The 19,683-nt window shown below is 47.3% G+C and overlaps 1 protein-coding gene across 1 annotated transcript; it reads right to left on the bottom strand.

The window, feature by feature from the left end:
* Positions 1–3,177: 3,177 nt before the first annotated feature.
* LOC115036737 (potassium voltage-gated channel subfamily A member 1) lies at positions 3,178–4,978 on the bottom strand. Its single transcript, XM_029495058.1, is given in 2 exon segments — positions 3,178–4,594; positions 4,597–4,978. Coding segments are annotated over 2 exon segments (1,698 nt in total). The 3' UTR covers positions 3,178–3,278.
* Positions 4,979–19,683: the final 14,705 nt, after the last annotated feature.

Genomic DNA, 19,683 nt, shown 5'->3' with positions numbered 1-19,683 from the left:
CATGAAGCTCATAATCGTTTTGTCTCTTGCAGTACAAAGGAGGGTCGGGGGCCTTTTCCAAGTCTGTGTCTGGGGGCCCGCTGTCTCATAATCCATGACACATCGGACATTTGATTCAGGATGAAACAGCTGAAGGGAATCTGCTCTGAGAGCTGAAACAACAGTAATTTTAGAGTTCCTCCCCTCATCCTGTCCAGGTACCAGGAGACGGCCTCAGTCTCAGCAGAGTCTGAGGGACCAACTGCTAATGGACGCCATTAAATAAAAACAGTGACCGTGTCCGTCTGCGTCGTAGATGAAATGACTAATAAATGACTGCTTCTCAGTGAAGAATTAGTTTCTGTGTATCTGTGGATGATCGTCGCTGTTGGTGGAGCCACAGCTGCAGCCGGCTTCCCCTAATCTGCAGAGAGGCCACCGGTTCACCAGATTACACGAGAGCCAAAACCTACGAGTGCGGGACGGCGTCCCGGAGCTCCTGGATAGTCCTGATACATCCAGCTAATTGATGCATCCACAGATAATGAAATCTGTGGAGCAGTTTAATCAGGAGAGACGCGGCCAAAGGTAACATACGACAGCCATGTGTGTTTAATGCCATCGTAGGCTGAGGCAGCGAACGTGATGACTGATGAAGAGCGTGTGATATAAAAATATAAAAAGTAAATGACACAAACTTATGTCAGAATAAATCAACATTCAGCCGCAGAAGGACTCATGAGCAAACAGTCTGGTGACAAGCTAACCTCACAGTACAGCAGCAGGAGAGCCGATGAAACGAAGATTATTTCTTCTTTACAAGGGAGGTTGTGACTCTATGAGGAGGCTAAATGTCGTCACAGATCGTGCTCCCGTCATGTCATGTCTCATTTGTGGGTTTGGAACTCACATGGCCTAAAGCCTCCGTTAACATACATCCACTTTAGCATCTGCCGCTCCTTCGCTGTCTGCTCAGGAGGGAAAACTGGAACATCACATGTAAATGAAAGAGGAAGTTGGTTAATCTGTCACGAGTGTTTACTAGTCTGTGTTTTTTCTGGCTATAAGGACTAATCAGGACGTCCCACACAGAGGGAGAGGCTGTAATTATCCAGTGAAACCAGATGAAAGTAATAAAAGATGCGGGCTGACATCAGCTTTTGGTCGACTGCGTCCAGATGCTGCTCTGCCAGGTGTGTGTCGGCAAAGGTGAGGACACGCATGTGTGTGTGTGTGTGTGTGTGTGTGTGTGTGTGTGCGTGTGTTTGTCTGTCCTGACTGACACAAGTTCATCTGGACAAAGAGGAGGCTAATGACCAGTTTCTGCATGAAAAACACAACTGTTGTCAGGGTTGTGAAGGCCGAGGGGGTTGAATAAACAAAATGTTATGTAATCTAACTGGATTCAGGCAGAGTGGGGGGGCACTCATGAAAATCCACAGAAGAGTCCCTGAAAAGATTAAAGGCAGCAGGACAGAGCTGATGGATGATGAGATCAGCAGAAGTTCAGTCAAAATAAAAAACAGTCGAATGTGTCAGCATGAAATGAACGGATGAATATTCAGAGATGCCAAACAAGGAGAACAACTCCGTCACCTCGCTGTGTCAACACCATTCAGACAGAAGCATGTGGACAGCCACGTCCTCGTCTCCGACGCTGAAGCTGAATCTCCAAAACAACTTTTAAATTAGTTTTTCAGTTTGCAGATAACAAAAAAACTTCTGAACCATTCACTGATCTGTCAAAATATATTGACTTCAGATTTTAAAAATCACAGATCATCTAAAAAAGTAATCTGACTGAGCAGATTCAGTCTGCCACATCACAACTGAACCACTGCTGGAAGAACTGGACCCAGAAAAGACCGGATCAGACAACAGACCTGATCGGACAACAGACCGGATCAGACAACAGAACAGACCAGATCAGATAACAGACCGGATCAGATCAGAAAACAGACCGGATCAGACAACAGAACAGACCAGATCAGACAACAGACCGGATCAGACAACAGAACAGACCTGATCAGACTGATCAGACAACAAACAGACCTGATCAGACAACACCAGACCAGATCAGACAACAGACCCGATCGGACAACAGACCGGATCAGACAACAGATCAGACAACAGAACAGACCGAATCAGACAACAGACCGGATCTGTCCTCCATTTTCTGTGATGTTTTTAAGCGGACTGATCCAGCAGATGAAATAAAGTATCAGCGTCACACAGACTCGGGAACAGACGCTGATGATGGTCAGTCGTCTGTATCATGATGACCTTCACAGCTCACAGAGATTTAAAAAGCTGCATTTATTCTGCTGTGATAAAGAAGTACTGAAGTTTAAAGCCCTTTTATCACAGATGATAAAGTATTTTATGTTTCCATGTTTTTTTGTTGGTTCTTCTTTCAGCTTATTTGTCATAAAAACACATTTTACTTTGTGCAAGAATCCCGATCATGTCAGTTCTTCATTGCTTATATAAACATATGAACCTTTAACCCGGAGGGACTGACCTGGAATCAGCGGTGCTCCATCTGTCCACACTGTCTCTGCGCTGTCCTCTCTTCTCGGCTGCCTCTCTGTCAGTTTACATCCTCCCATCAAGTCCCGTCTCTTAAAAAGTCAAAAATGTTTTTCAGTTTCAGAGTGATGATAAACAAGGCTGTTGTTCAACGTCTCAAAAGCTTCACTTCTCCGACGGAGCCTGAGTGGAGGAGAGCGGGAGCCTGCTTCTAAAAAATATAGGTTTTTTATTTTTAATTATGATTGTTCTTCAAAATCTACAACAACACCATGATCTGATCCATAAATATGAGGCTTATGGGAAATATGTACACACTTGCTGCAACTTGTCAGTGTAAACATAACGACTAAATGAAGGGAAGGTACGAAAAAACGAAATTTGGCTTTTTGTCTTGTTGTTCTACGCAGTTCGGACTGTTTCCTACGTTATGTACAAAGAGTACAGTACTAATCCTCCTCTGATGTCAAGTAATTATTCCAAGTCCTGCTTGTCCTCCATTATCTGCATGAGTTCATGTTCTGGAGGTGTTCTTACTTTATTAAAGGGCATCACATGCACCGTGTTTGTTCAGAGCTCCTCAGATTTTTCACTGAGGGGGATTAAAATGTGATTTTTTATAAATCAACCCGTCAGCTCTTAAAACTTTTCAGGATTGTAATGTGTTGATCCTCCTGCGCTGTGTGCAAAGAGATGAAGAGCCCATTAGTGGGGGTTTATTCTAACAGCTATGGGCCTCAGCCGGTGTCCCGGTGTCCCGGTGTCCCGGTCTACAGGTCTGTCTCCCGGGTGTCCAGGCAGAACGCGTAAAGGGATCTCTTGAAGTCCACGCTGCTGTTCGCCTTGATGTTCGCCTTCTCCGCCGAAGCGGACGCGTCGTTGTTCTCCGGGTCCTGAGACCTGTTGGACCTGTTGGAGGATTTGCTTCCTCTGCGCTTCAGATCCGGACTGGTTCTGCCGCTGGCGGGCTCGTCCTTCAGGGAGGACTGGTCCTGGTCCGTCTCCCGGTGGTAGAAGTAGTTGAAGTTGGACACGATGACCGGAACCGGCAGCGCGATGGTCAGCACCCCGGCGATGGCGCACAGCGAGCCCACGATCTTCCCGCCGACCGTCACCGGCCTCATGTCCCCGTATCCCACCGTTGTCATGGTGACCACGGCCCACCAGAAGGCGTCCGGGATGCTGCTGAAGTGAGACTCCGGTTCGTCCGCCTCGGCGAAGTACACGGCGCTGGAGAAGAGGATGACTCCGATGAAGAGGAAGAAGATGAGCAGGCCCAGCTCCCTCATGCTGGCCTTCAGGGTCTGGCCCAGGATCTGGAGCCCCTTGGAGTGCCGGGACAGCTTGAAGATCCGGAAGACCCGGACCAGGCGGATGACCCTGAGGATGGCCAGGGACATGGCCTGCTGGCCGTTCTGGTGCTCCTGGCCCTGCTGCTCCGCCAGCTCGGTGCCCACCGTGATGAAGTAAGGCATGATGGACATGATGTCGATGATGTTCATGATGGTCTTGGAGAACTCGGACTTGCTGGGACAGGCGAAGAAGCGCACGATGAGCTCGAAGGTGAACCAGATGACGCAGGTGGTCTCGATGATGAAGAACGGGTCGGTGAAGGTGAGGGACGGCCGGGCCGCGGTGCTGTTGTCCAGCCGGCTGGTGACCGGCAGCTCCCGCTCATCCCTGAACTCCGGCAGCGTCTCCAGGCAGAAGGTGATGATGGATATGGTGATGACGATCACTGACACGATGGCGATGCCCCGAGCCGGGCTGGAGCTCTCCGGGTACTCGAAGATGAGCCAGACCTGTTTCTGGAACTCGTTCTGGGGCAGCGGCTTCTCCTCCTCCTTGATGAAGCCCTCGTCCTCCCTGAACCGCTCCATGGCCTCCTCCCCCAGCTGGTAAAACCGGATCTCGTCGGCGAACACGTCGATGGACACGTTGACGGGTCTCCGGATTTTCCCCCCCGACTGATAGAAGTACAGAATCCCGTCGAAGCTCGGCCGGTTGCGGTCGAAGAAGTACTCGTTCCGGAGCGGGTCGAAGTATTTGATCCTCTTGGCCGGGTCTCCCAGTAACGTGTCGGGGACTGGTTGAGGGTTCCCAGCTGGGTCTCGTACCTGAGCCCGGCTATGTTGATGAGGACCCTCTCGCTGCTGTCCGTGTCCAGGTCCATGTCCAGCAGGTCCTCGTCGAACAGATGCGGACTGTGGTCCGCGCGTAAAAGCGCATCCATGGCGTTCTCGCTGCAGCTCAGAGTGTTGTTCATGTCGTTGATCTTCCAGGAGCTCTGCTGCTGCCTCGGCCCGGGCACCCCCCGGGTGTTCAGCTCCTTGCTGCAGTCCTCCCCGGGTCCGGTCTGGACGAAGGCCGACTGAGGGACATCCAGCGCGTTCCGACAGCTCTCCTCGGCATTGCTGCCTCCGCTCCCTTTGGCGCCGCCGTTCTCGAAGCTCACCAAAGCGATCTCCATTCCGGAGCCATCCAGCTACAGCTGCCGGAGGGAAGGTGACCTGCTGGGCTGCCGGCTGACCATCCTCCCGCTTCTCCGGAGAAAGAAAGTTCAGTTTAAACAGGTGTGCAGACGGAGCGGGGGACCAGGGCCGGTCTTCCGCTTCACTTCAACGCATACGTGTGGTGGTTGTTGTTAAGGCTTAAAGCCGCTGATGGTCGGATGAAGGAAATATTAAAGGAGGAGGATCTCTGCCCCCCGTCAATCTCTCTCTCTCTCTCTCTCTCTCTCTCTCGCTCTCTCCCCCCTCTCTCTGTCTCTCTCTCTCCTCTCCCTCTCTCTCTTCTCTCTCTCACACTCTCTCCCTCGCTCTCTCCCTCACTCTCTCTGTCTCTCTCTCTCCCTCCCTCTCTTCTTCTCTCTCACTCTCTCTCTCTCTCTCTCTCTCTCTTTCTCTCTCTCACAGTCTCTCTTTCTCTCCCTCGCTCTCTCTCTCTCTCTCTCTCTCTCTCTCTCTCCCTCTCTCCCCCCCTCTCTCTCTCTCATTCTCTCTCTCCCTCTCTCTCACTCTCTCTCTCTCTCCCTCCCCCACCCCCCCTCCCCTTCTCTCTCTCCCTCTCTCTCTCTCTCTCTCTCTCTCCCCTCCCCCTCTCACTCTCTCCCTCGCTCTCTCCCCCTCCCCCCCTCCCCTCTCTCTCTCCCTCTCTCTCTCTCCCCTCGCTCTCTCTCTCTCTCTCTCTCTCTCCCTCCCCTACCCCCCTCCTCTCTCTCCTCCCTCTCTCTCTCCCTCCCTCTCTCCCTCGCTCTCTCTCTCTCTCTCTCTCTCTCTCTCCCTCCCCCACCCCCCCTCCCCTTCTCTCGCTCTCTCACCCCCCCAGGCAGAGTCTATGTGACTCCATCACTTTTTAAACATTTATGATCATTGGTGAGTTTAGTTTCTGTTTGTTAATTTGATAGTTTTAAAGGATTTGAACTGATTCTCAGAACACCTGCTGAGACGACCATGTGGGGACAGCAGCTTTTATCTCCCATGGTCTTATTAAGGCTTAATGCACACAGACCATCAGAGTCCAGCCCAAAGACGCGTCCCTTTCCCTGGGGACTCCTTTTGTTATCTTTTGTGTCCCGGGCCCCGGGGCCACACTCTGCTCTCTGCTCTTTCACCGGATGTTTGCTTTGTCCTGACTGCCTTGATGGAGTGTTTCTTTACACACACAAACTTTGTTTTGATTGTGTTGTTAAGAACACACCCAGATCCCCGAGTTCACTCCACGTTCACTCTGAGTCGTTCTTTATCTTAAAAACAATCACTGAAGTTTGTTCTTTGTTCTGTTTTTAGCCTCAAAGAGCTAACAGCAGGTGTGCTAAGCTAGCTGATGTTATCCAGTGTTAGCTTAGCTTCAGACCTACAGACTGAATCTAAACCTGGACCCGGTCTCCAGAACATTAAACCTCATCCTATCTAATGACGATCAGGGGGCTGTGAAAAGAAGTCATATTGTGTTGAAGTTCTATGGGAAAATGTCCTCCTCCTCCTCCGTAAACGTTTTCCTGATGGGTTTAAGGTCTCAGTCCTGAAATACAACATGATGTTCACGTTTTAAATGATGCTGCTTTAGGACCATCCAATCAGGACCGAGAACAGAGCAGGTCAGATCCACCTTCTCCTCCTACTCTGCTTTGTACTGTTTGAAAAAAAGAAACAAGATGGTCGACAGACAAATAGCAACCTGACCATTACGGTGCACTGACAGTTGGAGCAAACTGCCGGTTGCCCTTTCTTCTCCAGGATCAGATGGTTGGATTCCACCTTAAATGGTCACAAACAGACGGACCCCGAACACATCAGAAATCAGAAGCTGACTTCCATTCATTCTAAACCCAAACAACAACCAGGATCCAGCCTCAGTCCCCATGAGGACCACGGGTCCTAACGAGGCCTGTCACACACACCACCACAACCCCAGAGCCTGAGTGTGATGCTTCTAAAAGCAGAGAAGGTGACCTATTTAAAAGGTTAGTTCCTTCGCCCTGTGGGTGGATTAGGAAAACAAAGCACGAGCACTATATTTATCCTTTTCCTTATCTAATGCCCCGGCCTCATCATGATAAGAACTATGTGCATCTCCCCGCCCCTGGATTAGTGCACTGTCCTCAGACTACTGCAGCCATGAATAATAACCCGCCAACATCCATCTCACTGTGTGACTGGCCACTGGCAACGCTGCGATTTCACGCACTGGATACGGCCATTAGGATGTTTTTACAATAAACTTTAAAATATCTGTTGTGGGGACGACATGCAGTTTTCTGCTGCGAGCTTCGAAAGGACAGATCAGGGAGGAGAAGACAGAGTGGCAAACAAGGATACAACAAAAGAGCGACGAGATGACGAGATTATTGGTGCTGTCATGCATCTGTATCCACATGTGGTCAAAGCACAGAGAGCTGCTCCTGAACGGGCCGCAGAGGAGATGGACCAGTGTGAAAAGGCTCATAACTCCCAGAGCAGCTAGATCATAGCTTCAACCACATTTCCTCCCTGATGTCAGCGGATCATTTCTGACGTTTACGGTAACACAAAGTGTGACTGAGTCCGACAACCCTGTCAAATACACAATTCAACCAACTGATTAATGTTGTGTTTTAGCTGATGCTGCTCTGCTCACCTGTGTGTTTGTGAATAAAGCGATGTGTAATGACTGAGCAGGCTCGTCTTCTGTCATCATCAGCTCCAGCTGCTGTCGCTTCATTCATCAGACTCCAGAGACCGAGCTGCTGCTTCGGCTGTTCAGCTACAGTTTTAACTAAATGTGTTATTAAAATGTCCTCAGTCAGCCAAATCAAACCACATCAATTTAAAAAGGAAACCCAGGTCAGAGAGCTGGTGTTTGGTTAGTGTGTGTGGGAGACGGAGAGCCGAGTCCAGTCCCACTCTGTGGTACTCCTGATCTTGTTTCCAGTTACAGAGGGAAACGGTAACCATAACAACAGGTAACCGTAACAACCCGCATCCATAACAACTGCAGCTCACAAATTAGCTCTCTAATTACAGAGACACAGTTCAGAGCTGCTGCTGCTGATAACAACAGGCTGCTCCAAACATTTTACCGTCATCATTAAAGGCCTCACAGGCGGACCGGCCTGTTTTATTTCTGTTTGCCTTTCGGTTCTTTGGAACTCCAGTAAAAAGTAAAAATGTTCTTCCTGGCCAGGCCACCATGTTCACTACATATGAGCGACACAGAGAGACAAGCTGCTAACAGTTTAGAGCCCTTCCTGTCAGCGTCTGAAAGGTCTCTCCTGAAAGCCGGCTGTCGGGACTTCCAGAACTTTGTGATGTCACAACAGAGCAGTCGCCGCCCTCAGCCACGCCCCCAAACTGGCCCATCCACTAGCACTCCAGAGAAACGCCTGAGAAAGCAGATTAAAACTGCACATAGATGAGTTTTGGTTCTTAAAACATCAAATGTGTCTTCTGCTGGAGGTCAAGTTACACCACAGACCTTTTTTCAGCTGAATATTCACCAAACAGGCCTGAACGCCTAAAAAAGAGCAGAAGATTCTTCCCCGACAGTGAAGCTTAAACCGATCCGACCTGTTGTTTCACCGGTCGGCACCGCTGACTCAGGCCCCCAAGGGCCCTCCTCATATCTGTCTGCATGCACGTTTCACCGTGTGTGTCCTCCTCACTGTGTTCCATTGTGTTTGTGCTCGTCTGTGTGTTAAATGTGTGTGTTTTTGGGCTCAGGGTGGCTGCATGGGGAGAGCGGGAGAAGCGCTGCGATGAGTTTAAGAAGTCTTGACAGCAGATGCCTGCATAATAACACACAGAGAGGACATGTGCAAGCAGGAAAATCAAGGACACCACGTCATGCGTGCCAGTCATTTAAAGTCACAGTTTCCTCCACAGCTTAAAGCATGCTTACAGATTACGTGCAGAAAAGGCTGCAGATGCCGCTAAATGGATTTGTAAACTCCGTCGTATGAAATATAGCCGAGGACGGATTTAACGCAGATCTGTGTGTTTTGATGAGGTCGAGCCGGTGTTGCTGGGGAGAGGACGATTTTTTAGCGTGTGATTGGTGAGATTTGTCAGCGAGCGTTGGAACAGATGCTGATCTGCAGGAGGAGGCTGAGTTCAGATCCCAGACCACTTCAGGTCCTGGTCCACACTAACCCTGCCAGCGCATGCTCACGTCAAGATGGGCTCCCCTTCCTCACTGTGTGGGTGTGTGTCTTTGTGTTTGTGTTTTAAACTTGTCCGGTGGGGACACCTTGCTGGTCGGTTTGGGGGTTGAAAGGTCAGGCCACTTTAAAAACCTGAAAAAGAAATACTTTCAGATTAAAAGGTCCGGACGATCACCGGCGAGCCGAAGGCCCCAAAACCAAAAGTTTAAAACGTCGTCAGCGGTAACAGCTGCTGCGCTCTGTGATGTCGCTGCCTTGTGTGCTTCCATGTCTATTTGTGCTCCAACACAAAATGACTATTTTATTTTGTGTCATTGTCATGCCATGTTGTGTAGTTGTGACATCATGTTGTTTAATTACATTATGACACACCAATGTCATTGTAACGTGTCTGTTTGTCGACTCAAGTTGTTCATGTTTGTTGGGTTTTGTTGTGTGTCAAATCAACCAATGTTGTGTTGCTCCAAATAACAGAGACACTATAAACTCTAACTCAACACACCTCTGCAGAAACGCACACTGTGACTAACAAAATGACCAACAAAGTGCAACCAACACAATTTCAACACAACCTTAACAGTTACAGCAGGATGTTGGATGAACCACAACGGAGTGTATTATGTCAATGAGGGTCCTCGCAAGTATAGATGTACATACATTAGTGTGTGTGTGTGTGTGTGTGTGTGTGTGTGTGTGTGTGCACTGAATGAGCACTGAACTGGAAAATAACTGCTACTGGAGGATCTGTGGGCCAATCATCAGCCTCCACTGGTCACGAATCACACCTCCAGCTTTAACATGCAGCCTGAATACCCCCCCAAAGCGTGCGTGCACACACACACACACACACACACAGACACACACAGACACACACAGGCCTGGGTCGGCCCACCTCTGTGTCTCTTCTCTGGAACTCAGATCGGCAGATTCAAAAGGAAAATCTCTGGTTGTTCACAGCAGCCTACAGAGGATATTAACAACACACACACACAGAGAAACACTCCTGCACAACCAAGGCTACAACTCAACAAAGGCTGCTGGGGGGGGGGGGGGATTACAGCCTCGGCCTCCTGCCTGCAGCACACATCAACACACACACATGTTGGGGGTGGAGGGTAAGAGCAGAGTCATGATGTGTGATGTGTGGCGTCAGGAGTGCCGTTGAGCAGAGGGATGTGGGGGGGTTGTGTCGAGGGATTTTAATTGACAGCTGTCCAAATCCCCAGACAGCCCCCCCCCCGCCTGTCCTCCCTCACTCTCCCTCTCAGACGAGGGTATTAAGAGTGAGCAGCTTTCGGGGGGGGGGCATTAAGAGTCTTCTGCTGCTTCATCTCACACACACGTCACATCAGAGTCTACACAGACCGACAATCCAAACATCCAACAACAACATGGACACACAAAGTGATACACTGCAGCACGTTCAACACCTCCAGCCGGTCGTGGATGGATCCAGAACACCGGCCGTCAGGACCTCAAGCACTTTGTGATGTCACAACAAGGCAGTCCCCGCTGCCTCACTTTGATTGGCTCACTGAGCTTCAGGGAGGAGCTAAAACTACAGAGATGTCTTCTTATGAAGATCCACCCTTCAAAATAAAAGACTGCATCAGCTGAAACACGGACCTCAGTTAAATAAAACCAGAGAAACAAGGAGCTAAAAGAGGCTGAAAACAGAGATGATGGCGATGATGTCACAAAAAGACACAAATCTGATTCATATCTGATCAGATTAAAATAAGTATTGTTCTTATTGTTTGAGTTTTAGTCTTCACAAAAATCTGAACATGAGACTGCAGCGTCTGTTTGGACGACAGACACACACACACACACACACACACACACACACACACACACACACACACACACCCCAGGAGAGAAACAAGAAAGGAAGGAGAGATTTTTTCAGCATGAGGGAGCATCATCCTGCACACTGAATTCCCAACCAGAACGCACACCACACACATACACACGCACACCACACACACACACACACACACACACACACACACACACACACACACACACACACACACACACCACACACACACTCAGGTTTGCCCTACTATGCTCTCACTGTGCCAGCAGCCTCCATTCAGAGCTCATTATATAACGCCTGAAAACAGCATCTGTGAAACTTCACAGTTTTAACCATCAAACCTTCAGAGCTGCTCATCTTCTTCACCATCATCATCATCCTGCTGCTGGACCTTTCAGTAAAATAATGAATGAGACAGCGTGCAGTTGTTGGTGCGGCCAGCTCTGTTCCATTGGTTTGTTATTTACCGACACTGTGTGTGTTGGGGGGGCAGAGTTAGTTTGAGAAACGCCCAGCAGGAAAAGGCTGTCCTACTTTATCTCTCATTAAACAGGTCACACATCATCAAACAAAACCAAAAGTGTCCTGCAGGTTTTCTTGGCCTTATTGTTTCTGCAGCAATCATCAATCGGCCTTCATGCCATGATATCTCATTTCCTCTGTTGTTTACTGTTCATCCTCCTCCCTCAGTTTTTGACATCTCCTCCTCTCTTCCCTCTCACCACTTCACAGGTTACCATGGCGACACACAGTAGTATTTGCCTGTTGCCAAGGCTTGTCTCCATGGGAACGCAGCATCCCTCCCACAGCGGTGGGATGGATTGTGTTGTTCTGTGGTGTAGTGACTGGAGGGAGCCACAAGGTGGAGCTAAAGGCGTTTTCCTTGACACTGAAGTTTGGGCAGAGGAAAAGAGAAGGGCCACGCTGACCTCAGTCCTGGAATCAGTGGAGGCTCATGGGAAATGCCACAGTTGGTCATCTCCTGAGTCACATGTAAAGATGTAAATCAGACCAGAAGAAGGTCTGAAATGATTATTTCAACATTTGATGTCTGAAGTGAATTTATGAATGTGTGCGGTCACAGATTGTTTTATAGAAAACATATTTTTGTTTTCAGATGAAGGACACACTTTCTTAATGAAAATGATAATCAACCTCTTAACTTGATCAGTTGACTGTTGGGGACGTTAGAATTTAGATGAGGTTGCGATCTGGACTTAAAATCCTAACGTCCCATTTGGGGTTTGGGGAGTTCAGGACCTGAACCTCCATCTGGGAGTCACGACGACCCAGAAAACCTGACGGCTAAACTCCCTCAAGATGTTACGAGCTGCCGAGTTCAGAGAGAGACCGAGACGGACAGCCGATGAACAATCTGACGGAAACAACCAATCATCGTCGTCGACCTTCAGACTGTGTGGATCTTTAACAGTCAGAAGGTTCTGAAATGAAAGAAGCTAACGGGAAGCTAAAGGGGCGGAGCCAACAGGTCACAGACGACCTTTGACCTGCAGTCGTCCAGCAGTGATTCAACCAAAGTCTGAAATCCTGATGATCAGCTCCCTGACTGACATTAAACTGACACCAGCCCATTCAGCTCTTCTGTCCTCCAAAGACAATTCTCCAAACCGTCCTTTTATCCTGAAGACTATTGTTTTGACGTAGAGTTCAGTCCAATCTGGACAGTATGTGCACTTACACAAGCAGGAAGCCGACATCAGTCCATCCGGAGGAAGGACTCGCTGCGGGGCAGAGAGGCCGTACGTGACGCCAGCAAACACAACAAACCAGAGACGGGTGAGGGGGCGGGGCTATAGAAATGATCCAAAGGCCCAGAAGAAGAAATGCACCTTAAATAAAGCTTTTACAGCGCGGCCTTCCCAACTGCATCCGGCTGAAAGTGATCCAGTAAAACTACAGCGAGCAGACAAACCAACTCCTGGTCTGGGGTCCGTTCTCCTCCAGGTGAGACAGTCAGGTTCTACTGAGACCGTACGTTGACTGAGCAGAGACATTTTCCCATAGACTTCAGTAAACCTCACAAAGCCAGCAGCTGAACACTAAAAAGCTTTACTTCAGTGTTTTAGGTTAAAAGATTCTGACACACACATTCAGGTTTGGACTCTGAATTAAAGAAGAAGCGTACACAAACGTTTTCCCAGTGCATGCTGGGAGATCAGCCCACACGCCACACCGAGCAGCCAATCAGCTTTCAGCCCAACACCACAGATCAGATTGAGCTCCAGCAGGAAGTCCGATCGGATCAACAGAACAGCTAAAAGTCCGTCAAACCCGAACCGGTCCGTTCTTACCTGGACCTCCGGTCCGGCTCCTCTGCAGACGTAATCCGCCATCTTATTTTTGTCGTCCATGTTTTAGTGGGCGTGTCCTTCTGGAGCCAATCAAATAAAGATCGGATTTGATTGAGTTTCGTTTTAATTCCCGATGAATGTTTCTGTCATTTATTTCTGTCGTCTGTTAAAAATAAGAATTTTTATCGAACGGTTTCATGTGTGGATATTTGTTTTCTGAAAAAAGGTGTCGGTGCTGCCTTCACTGACACCACGTTACATTTACGTTTCAGCAGGAACATTAAAATAAAACATTCTCTGGATGACAGACCGGACCAGACCGGACCAGACCGGACCTACCTGACCTACATGACCTGGTCCAGTCTGGTCAGACCTGGTCCGGTCTGGTTGTTCCTGGTCTGGTCTGGTCCAGTCTGGTCCGGTCTGGTCAGTCCTGGTCCGGTCTGGTTGTTCCTGGTCTGGTCTGGTCCAGTCTGGTCCGGTCTGGTCAGTCCTGGTCCAGTCTGGTCAGACCTGGTCAGTCCTGGTCCGGTCTGGTTGTTCCTGGTCTGGTCTGGTCCAGTCTGGTCGTTCCTGGTCTGGTCTGGTCAGACCTGGTGAGTCCTGGTCTGGTCTGGTCCAGTCTGGTCAGACCTGGTCAGACCTGGTCAGTCCTGGTCCGGTCTGGTTGTTCCTGATCTGGTCTGGTCCGGTCTGGTCCAGTCTGGTCAGACCTGGTCCGGTCTGGTTGTTCCTGGTCTGGTCTGATCCAGTCTGGTCGTTCCTGGTCCAGTCTGGTCAGACCTGGTCAGTCCTGGTCCGGTCTGGTTGTTCCTGGTCCAGTCTGGTCAGACCTGGTCAGTCCTGGTCCGGTCTGGTTGTTCCTGGTCTGGTCTGGTCCAGTCTGGTCCGGTCTGGTCAGTCCTGGTCCAGTCTGGTCAGACCTGGTCAGTCCTGGTCCGGTCTGGTTGTTCCTGGTCTGGTCTGGTCCAGTCTGGTCGTTCCTGGTCTGGTCTGGTCAGACCTGGTGAGTCCTGGTCTGGTCTGGTCCAGTCTGGTCAGACCTGGTCAGACCTGGTCAGTCCTGGTCCGGTCTGGTTGTTCCTGATCTGGTCTGGTCCGGTCTGGTCCAGTCTGGTCAGACCTGGTCCGGTCTGGTTGTTCCTGGTCTGGTCTGATCCAGTCTGGTCGTTCCTGGTCCAGTCTGGTCAGACCTGGTGAGTCCTGGTCTGGTCTGGTCCAGTCTGGTCAGACCTGGTCAGACCTGGTCAGTCCTGGTCCGATCTGGTCCGGTCTGGTCAGACCTGGTCAGTCCTGGTCTGGTCTGGTCCAGTCTGGTCAGACCTGGTCAGACCTGGTCAGTCCTGGTCCGATCTGGTCCGGTCTGGTCAGACCTGGTCAGTCCTGGTCCGGTCTGGTGGGTCCACCCACACTGACTAACTTGTCCTCCGGCTGCTGGCTGTTTCAGCTTCAGTGATTCATCGGCATCCAGAAAAAAACAGCATCTTATAAAAACAGTCAGAAAACTAGACCAGGACCAGGACCAGGTCCAGGTCCAGGTCCTGGTCTTACATATGGACTGAGGGTCCAGGAGTGGGTCCTGTTTTAGCTCAGATGTGTTGTTGTGGTTGTGCAGTGTGTTGCAGACTCTGTCGGAGTCGTATTCTTAGCTCAGTAAGAATAGCTCCTCTGACTCAGACGGCTCTGCAGCCCACAGAGCGACACATGGACACACTATAGAGTCCATACTGCCGCACAAAAACAACCAGATAGCACAAATCACATTCACCTGCAACACAACTTCTTTTTTTTCACCTCTCTCATAAAACATATTTGTTTTGTTGTAAACATTGTTAGGGAAAATTTTGTCGCCTTCGTCGTCACCATCAGTGTGACATCACCTGTTGTGTCACATTGTCTATATTCATCTACATATACGGCCATCCATCTCGTCCATCTGTGTCCTGAAAGGTCGTTGTTAAAGGTCAAAACGGTCCTTTCAGGATTTGGGTTTCCTGAATTCTGCTGTATTTTTAATGGACCACTGAGAAAACAATCAGCCAATCAGAAGAGAGAATCTTTAAATTATTTTTACAAACGCGTTGATCAGACTGTAAACAGGTGAAAGGTCCAAATGTTCATCCATCACACAGAGTGAAATGTGCTTTTGTTGAAAACCAAAAGAAGACAGACTAACAAAACTCAACATAAATACTTTCAAACATATTTACTTCAAAGATTTAAGTGGGAATAAATGGGTCAGATAAAAGCAGAGAACAACAGCAGAATCATATCTTTCAAAATTTATTGAAACTGTTGTAATGAGTCAGAATGGACATAAATTGTGGACTAACCTTGCATAGGTTACAGACGACAAACAAACTGCAGTAAAAGCAGATCAAATGAAAGCGGAGCTGAACGACTGCAGAACATTTAGTTCTTTTTTTTTTGTTTCCAGGACTGAGCCGGATCAGAATTCGACTTCTGACTGAGATTTAGGACGAAGGAACAGACAAACTACTGCTGAAGGACCGACCGGTCCCGAAATAGCCAATTAGTAACCGATAATCAACCAACAATCCTTCTGAAGAAGTGATTTAATAAAAGGCTCCGTATGAGAACAACGTCTGCACGAGCAACAATACAGGACAGGACCAGCTTCAGTTTATTAAACGTTATAATCATGCACATTTCAGCAGAACTGACGTCGTTTCCCTTCAAATACTTCAAATGTGACGCAGAGATTCTCAACCTGTTTAAATTTACCTGCTCTTTGTTCAGGACTTCTGTGTTGACGGGAAAAATTGTGATTATTTAAAAGATTTATATTTCTGATACTGCAGCTTTAATATTTTCATAGAAATCCTGAACTCTCTTCCAGGCTGAGAGACCCTGTCAGTGAATATTAAAAAGATTTGAACCATCAACATTTCAGTCAGTTATATAAACAACCTTTGAATAAAATGGCTGATATGCAGCTCATCTGAGAAAAATCTGGAAATGTATTTGTTTTATTTTTGGCAGTTGGACATAAAAGCTGGATTTTAATTTGGAAGGAAAAGTGTATTTCCTGTCCTTTTCACTGCATATCAAACAAAAAGTCTCCAAAGATTAAACTGTAAAGTCTCTAAACATTTGATCTTCAATCTACAAAATGTATTTTTTTTAAATATCATCCATCACTTCAGCTGCTCTGATGATATGAAACAAATATAAAACTTCATTTGGTCCCTTCAGTGGCGGACAAGTAAACACAAATAAATAAACACACAACTCTACCAACTACCCTGATGTTGTTTAGAATCACTAATTTCAAATATTGTCAAGAAAATATAGAACTTCTCTTTTTATGTGATTTTATCCATAAAAAAGTTATGAAATTTGTAATTTTGCTTCCCGGACCAACAGGATGTTCAACACGTAGCACCTTTGGTGGCTTTTTGTCTTTTTTTATCTATCAGACTGAATGTTTTTAAAGGGAATTTTTCCTCTCACGTTCAACAGCAGATTGAACTAGCAGACGACGGCACACAGCTGCTGCACACAGTGAGGCTCCACTATTTAAATCTGATTCACATCCAAACCAACGCTGCCTCAAACTTGTTCCCAAACACACAAATTTAGGTTTATAAAACAACAATGACCAGCTGAGCTGGAAAAGACTAATTCTATGAAACACACTCGTGTCTGATTGGCTGACGGCTCCCACGTCAAACATCATTTGATGCTTCGGTGCTGGGCTTTTAACAGAGGTTACCGTGGTAACAGTGCGGATGCTTCAGGGCTTTATCTTCAGCCTGGATGAGTCTGTGTCGGTGGATTTGCAGAGTAAGGTGTGTTCACCTGTACAGGTGAATGTTCACCAACAGCTCCAGAGTCAGAGGAAACACCTGTGCAGGTGGATGTGAAGGGGGCGGGGTCAGGTCACAGCACCCCTCATGATGGACATGTGACCCCCCACCCCTCCAAAAAAAAAAAAAAAAAAAAAACTTTCAGCGGCATTTTGCTGGCAGAGTGACTGATGTCTGTGAAACGTTCAGACGCAGCTCTGCAGAAACACTGACCTGATCCTGATCCTGGTTGGACACTAAAGACAAACTGTGTGGCTCATTCTTCTCACTTTGTCCAGGTGCATGAAAGGAGCAGATCTGGATTTTGGTCCCGTCATCACAAAGTGGCAGTGAAGAGAAAAAACATGAGAGCTCAGGAGGGTTTTACAGCCAGAGATAGAATCCTTTGAATTAAATCAACATTTTTCCTCTTGTTGTCAAATCTCATGTCAAACCAACCAACAGAAATCTGCACGCTGTGGTTTATTTTAACTCTGAACAAAAATACTCACCACAGCTCTGAACTGCTCCTCTGCTGAAAATAGTCCCTCCTGTTTTTAAACAGGTGAATCTGTACGTGAGATTTGTTGACAGGAAGGAAAATGTTGAAAATTCTGAGTTGCGTCATAACCAGATGAATTATTAAACCTGGAAATAATGAGCCACACAGAAACTGTCTGTCTGCTAAATATTCAGGAAATCTAAACTCACAGCAACATACCTCCAGCCCTGAGTTAGCTAATGTAGCTCATCTAAAACGGGTTCATCTGAACCAGACGAGGATTTAAATCTGATTGAAGAACAGCTAAAAACGCTAATTTAGCTGAATTAGAAGACTAATTTTGATCTCACTGAATTGAGATTTAGACTTTATCCTAAGAAGGCAGTTGGCTGACCAAACTGTTAGCTTTGTTCACTGTTAGCTGTTAGCTATAAGCTAATACAGAAATGATTTATGTGCGAGAGAAACTTTTAAAAGCTCTATTTTCGTCTTCAGCCAGATGGATAAAGTAACGACTCATCGACCTTTCCTTGGATTTGGATAAAAGAAAAAAATGAAAGTGCTGCAGCCGTGTGCCATCATCCAGGAAATCTGAGTTTCTATTGGCCCAATAAATCTGGATCCAGAATAAGGAATATATTCACATCTGTATCTACACGTTGTTTCCAGATGTGCAGGCAGTAGTGCATCTGTATGGCAGAAGTTCAGCTGCACATCAGGAGCTCTTTGTCAGCTGTCGTAACGGGAGGCACTTCAGTCAATTCTATCATGAGACGGGGTTCAAGGCACTAGAAACTAATTTTAGATATATCTATGAAATTTGTTAAATTATTGTTTTCCTTCTTGAAACTGTTTAAAAGTCAAATGTAAAAAGAAAAAACTGGGGTCACAAATCACAGAAAATGATCCCATGCATTCGGTCAAAGATCAAAGCTTTAGATAAATGAATGACGTCGTTTCTGAAATGAGATTTTTTTGAAGGAGATCACCGACGTGTCTCTTCGGATGATTTCTTTTTTCTTTTTTTGTTTTAGCAGATTCATCTCTCCCGACAGTTAGTTCCGTCATGCACTGTATCCTGTTGTTAGCGTGACAATAATGAGGACCATCATCATCATCATCCTCCTGCAGCTCCCGAGGTTCCTCCACAACTGCAAGCAATTTAATACTGACATCATGCATTGAGTATACGTAGCTTACCAGAGCTAATTAGGCCATAATGCTTTAGTATTTTGACATGCCATGATCTTCGAAAGAGAAGTGCTCCTGTTCCCTTAGCGCTTTAACATTCAACACTTAATGCTCTGAAATAACTTAAACAAATAATAAATAGCCAGTGCACTTTTGGTGAAAACAAATGAGAGAAAAAATCCAGGAGGAGGAGATGAAGGTCCAAGAAGAAGAGAAATATGTAAAAATAAAAATGAGGTAACGTCTTGTGCATGCTGATATAAGAAGAGAAGAGAGTCTCCACATGCTTCTATATAAAGGAGGGCTGCATGGCATCGAACAGGGAACCTCCAGCCGACCTGTAGCAGCAGCAGGACCGACACACTTCCTGTCTGTTTGTGATAAGGTGCCTGAAAAACGTGAAAGTTTTCCCAAAACTTCCCCGGATGAGAAAAAAACGCGCCTGTAATCCACTGAAATGTTTCCTCGGGGAACACGCTGTCCTTCAACACATCTTCAGATTCACTTTAGTCTCTTTTTAATCCTGAAAGTCGATTGTGCGGTTTAAAGTGTCAAGGAAACTTCAACAAATATGTGTTCTCATTCCTACACCCTGTTTGTGTGTCTGTTTCTATTGCTTTGTGTTGTTTTGTCAGATGTAAAACACTCTGAATGGATTCCAGTTTGTCTGAAGTGGCTCAAAACAAACATTTAACACGTCAAACACCAACCAGACATCCTGATTTCCCAGAATTCAACTTGTCCCTGCAGCTCCAGAGTCTCAGATTTATCAGAAGTTTCCCTGACATCGGCCGACGTCAGTTTTATCGTGTCCGTCTTCACACACGTTTGGATGAATCGAGACAGAGAAGAAAAAGCATCCAGACATTTCTACATTATTTACAGGAGCGCCGGTCGCCACC

This window comes from Echeneis naucrates, chromosome 23 (genome assembly GCF_900963305.1).
Source record: "Echeneis naucrates chromosome 23, fEcheNa1.1, whole genome shotgun sequence".
Lineage (NCBI taxonomy): Eukaryota > Metazoa > Chordata > Actinopteri > Carangiformes > Echeneidae > Echeneis > Echeneis naucrates.
The sequence above is the reverse complement of the archived record's forward strand: the minus strand, read 5'-3'. Positions and strand labels throughout refer to the sequence as shown.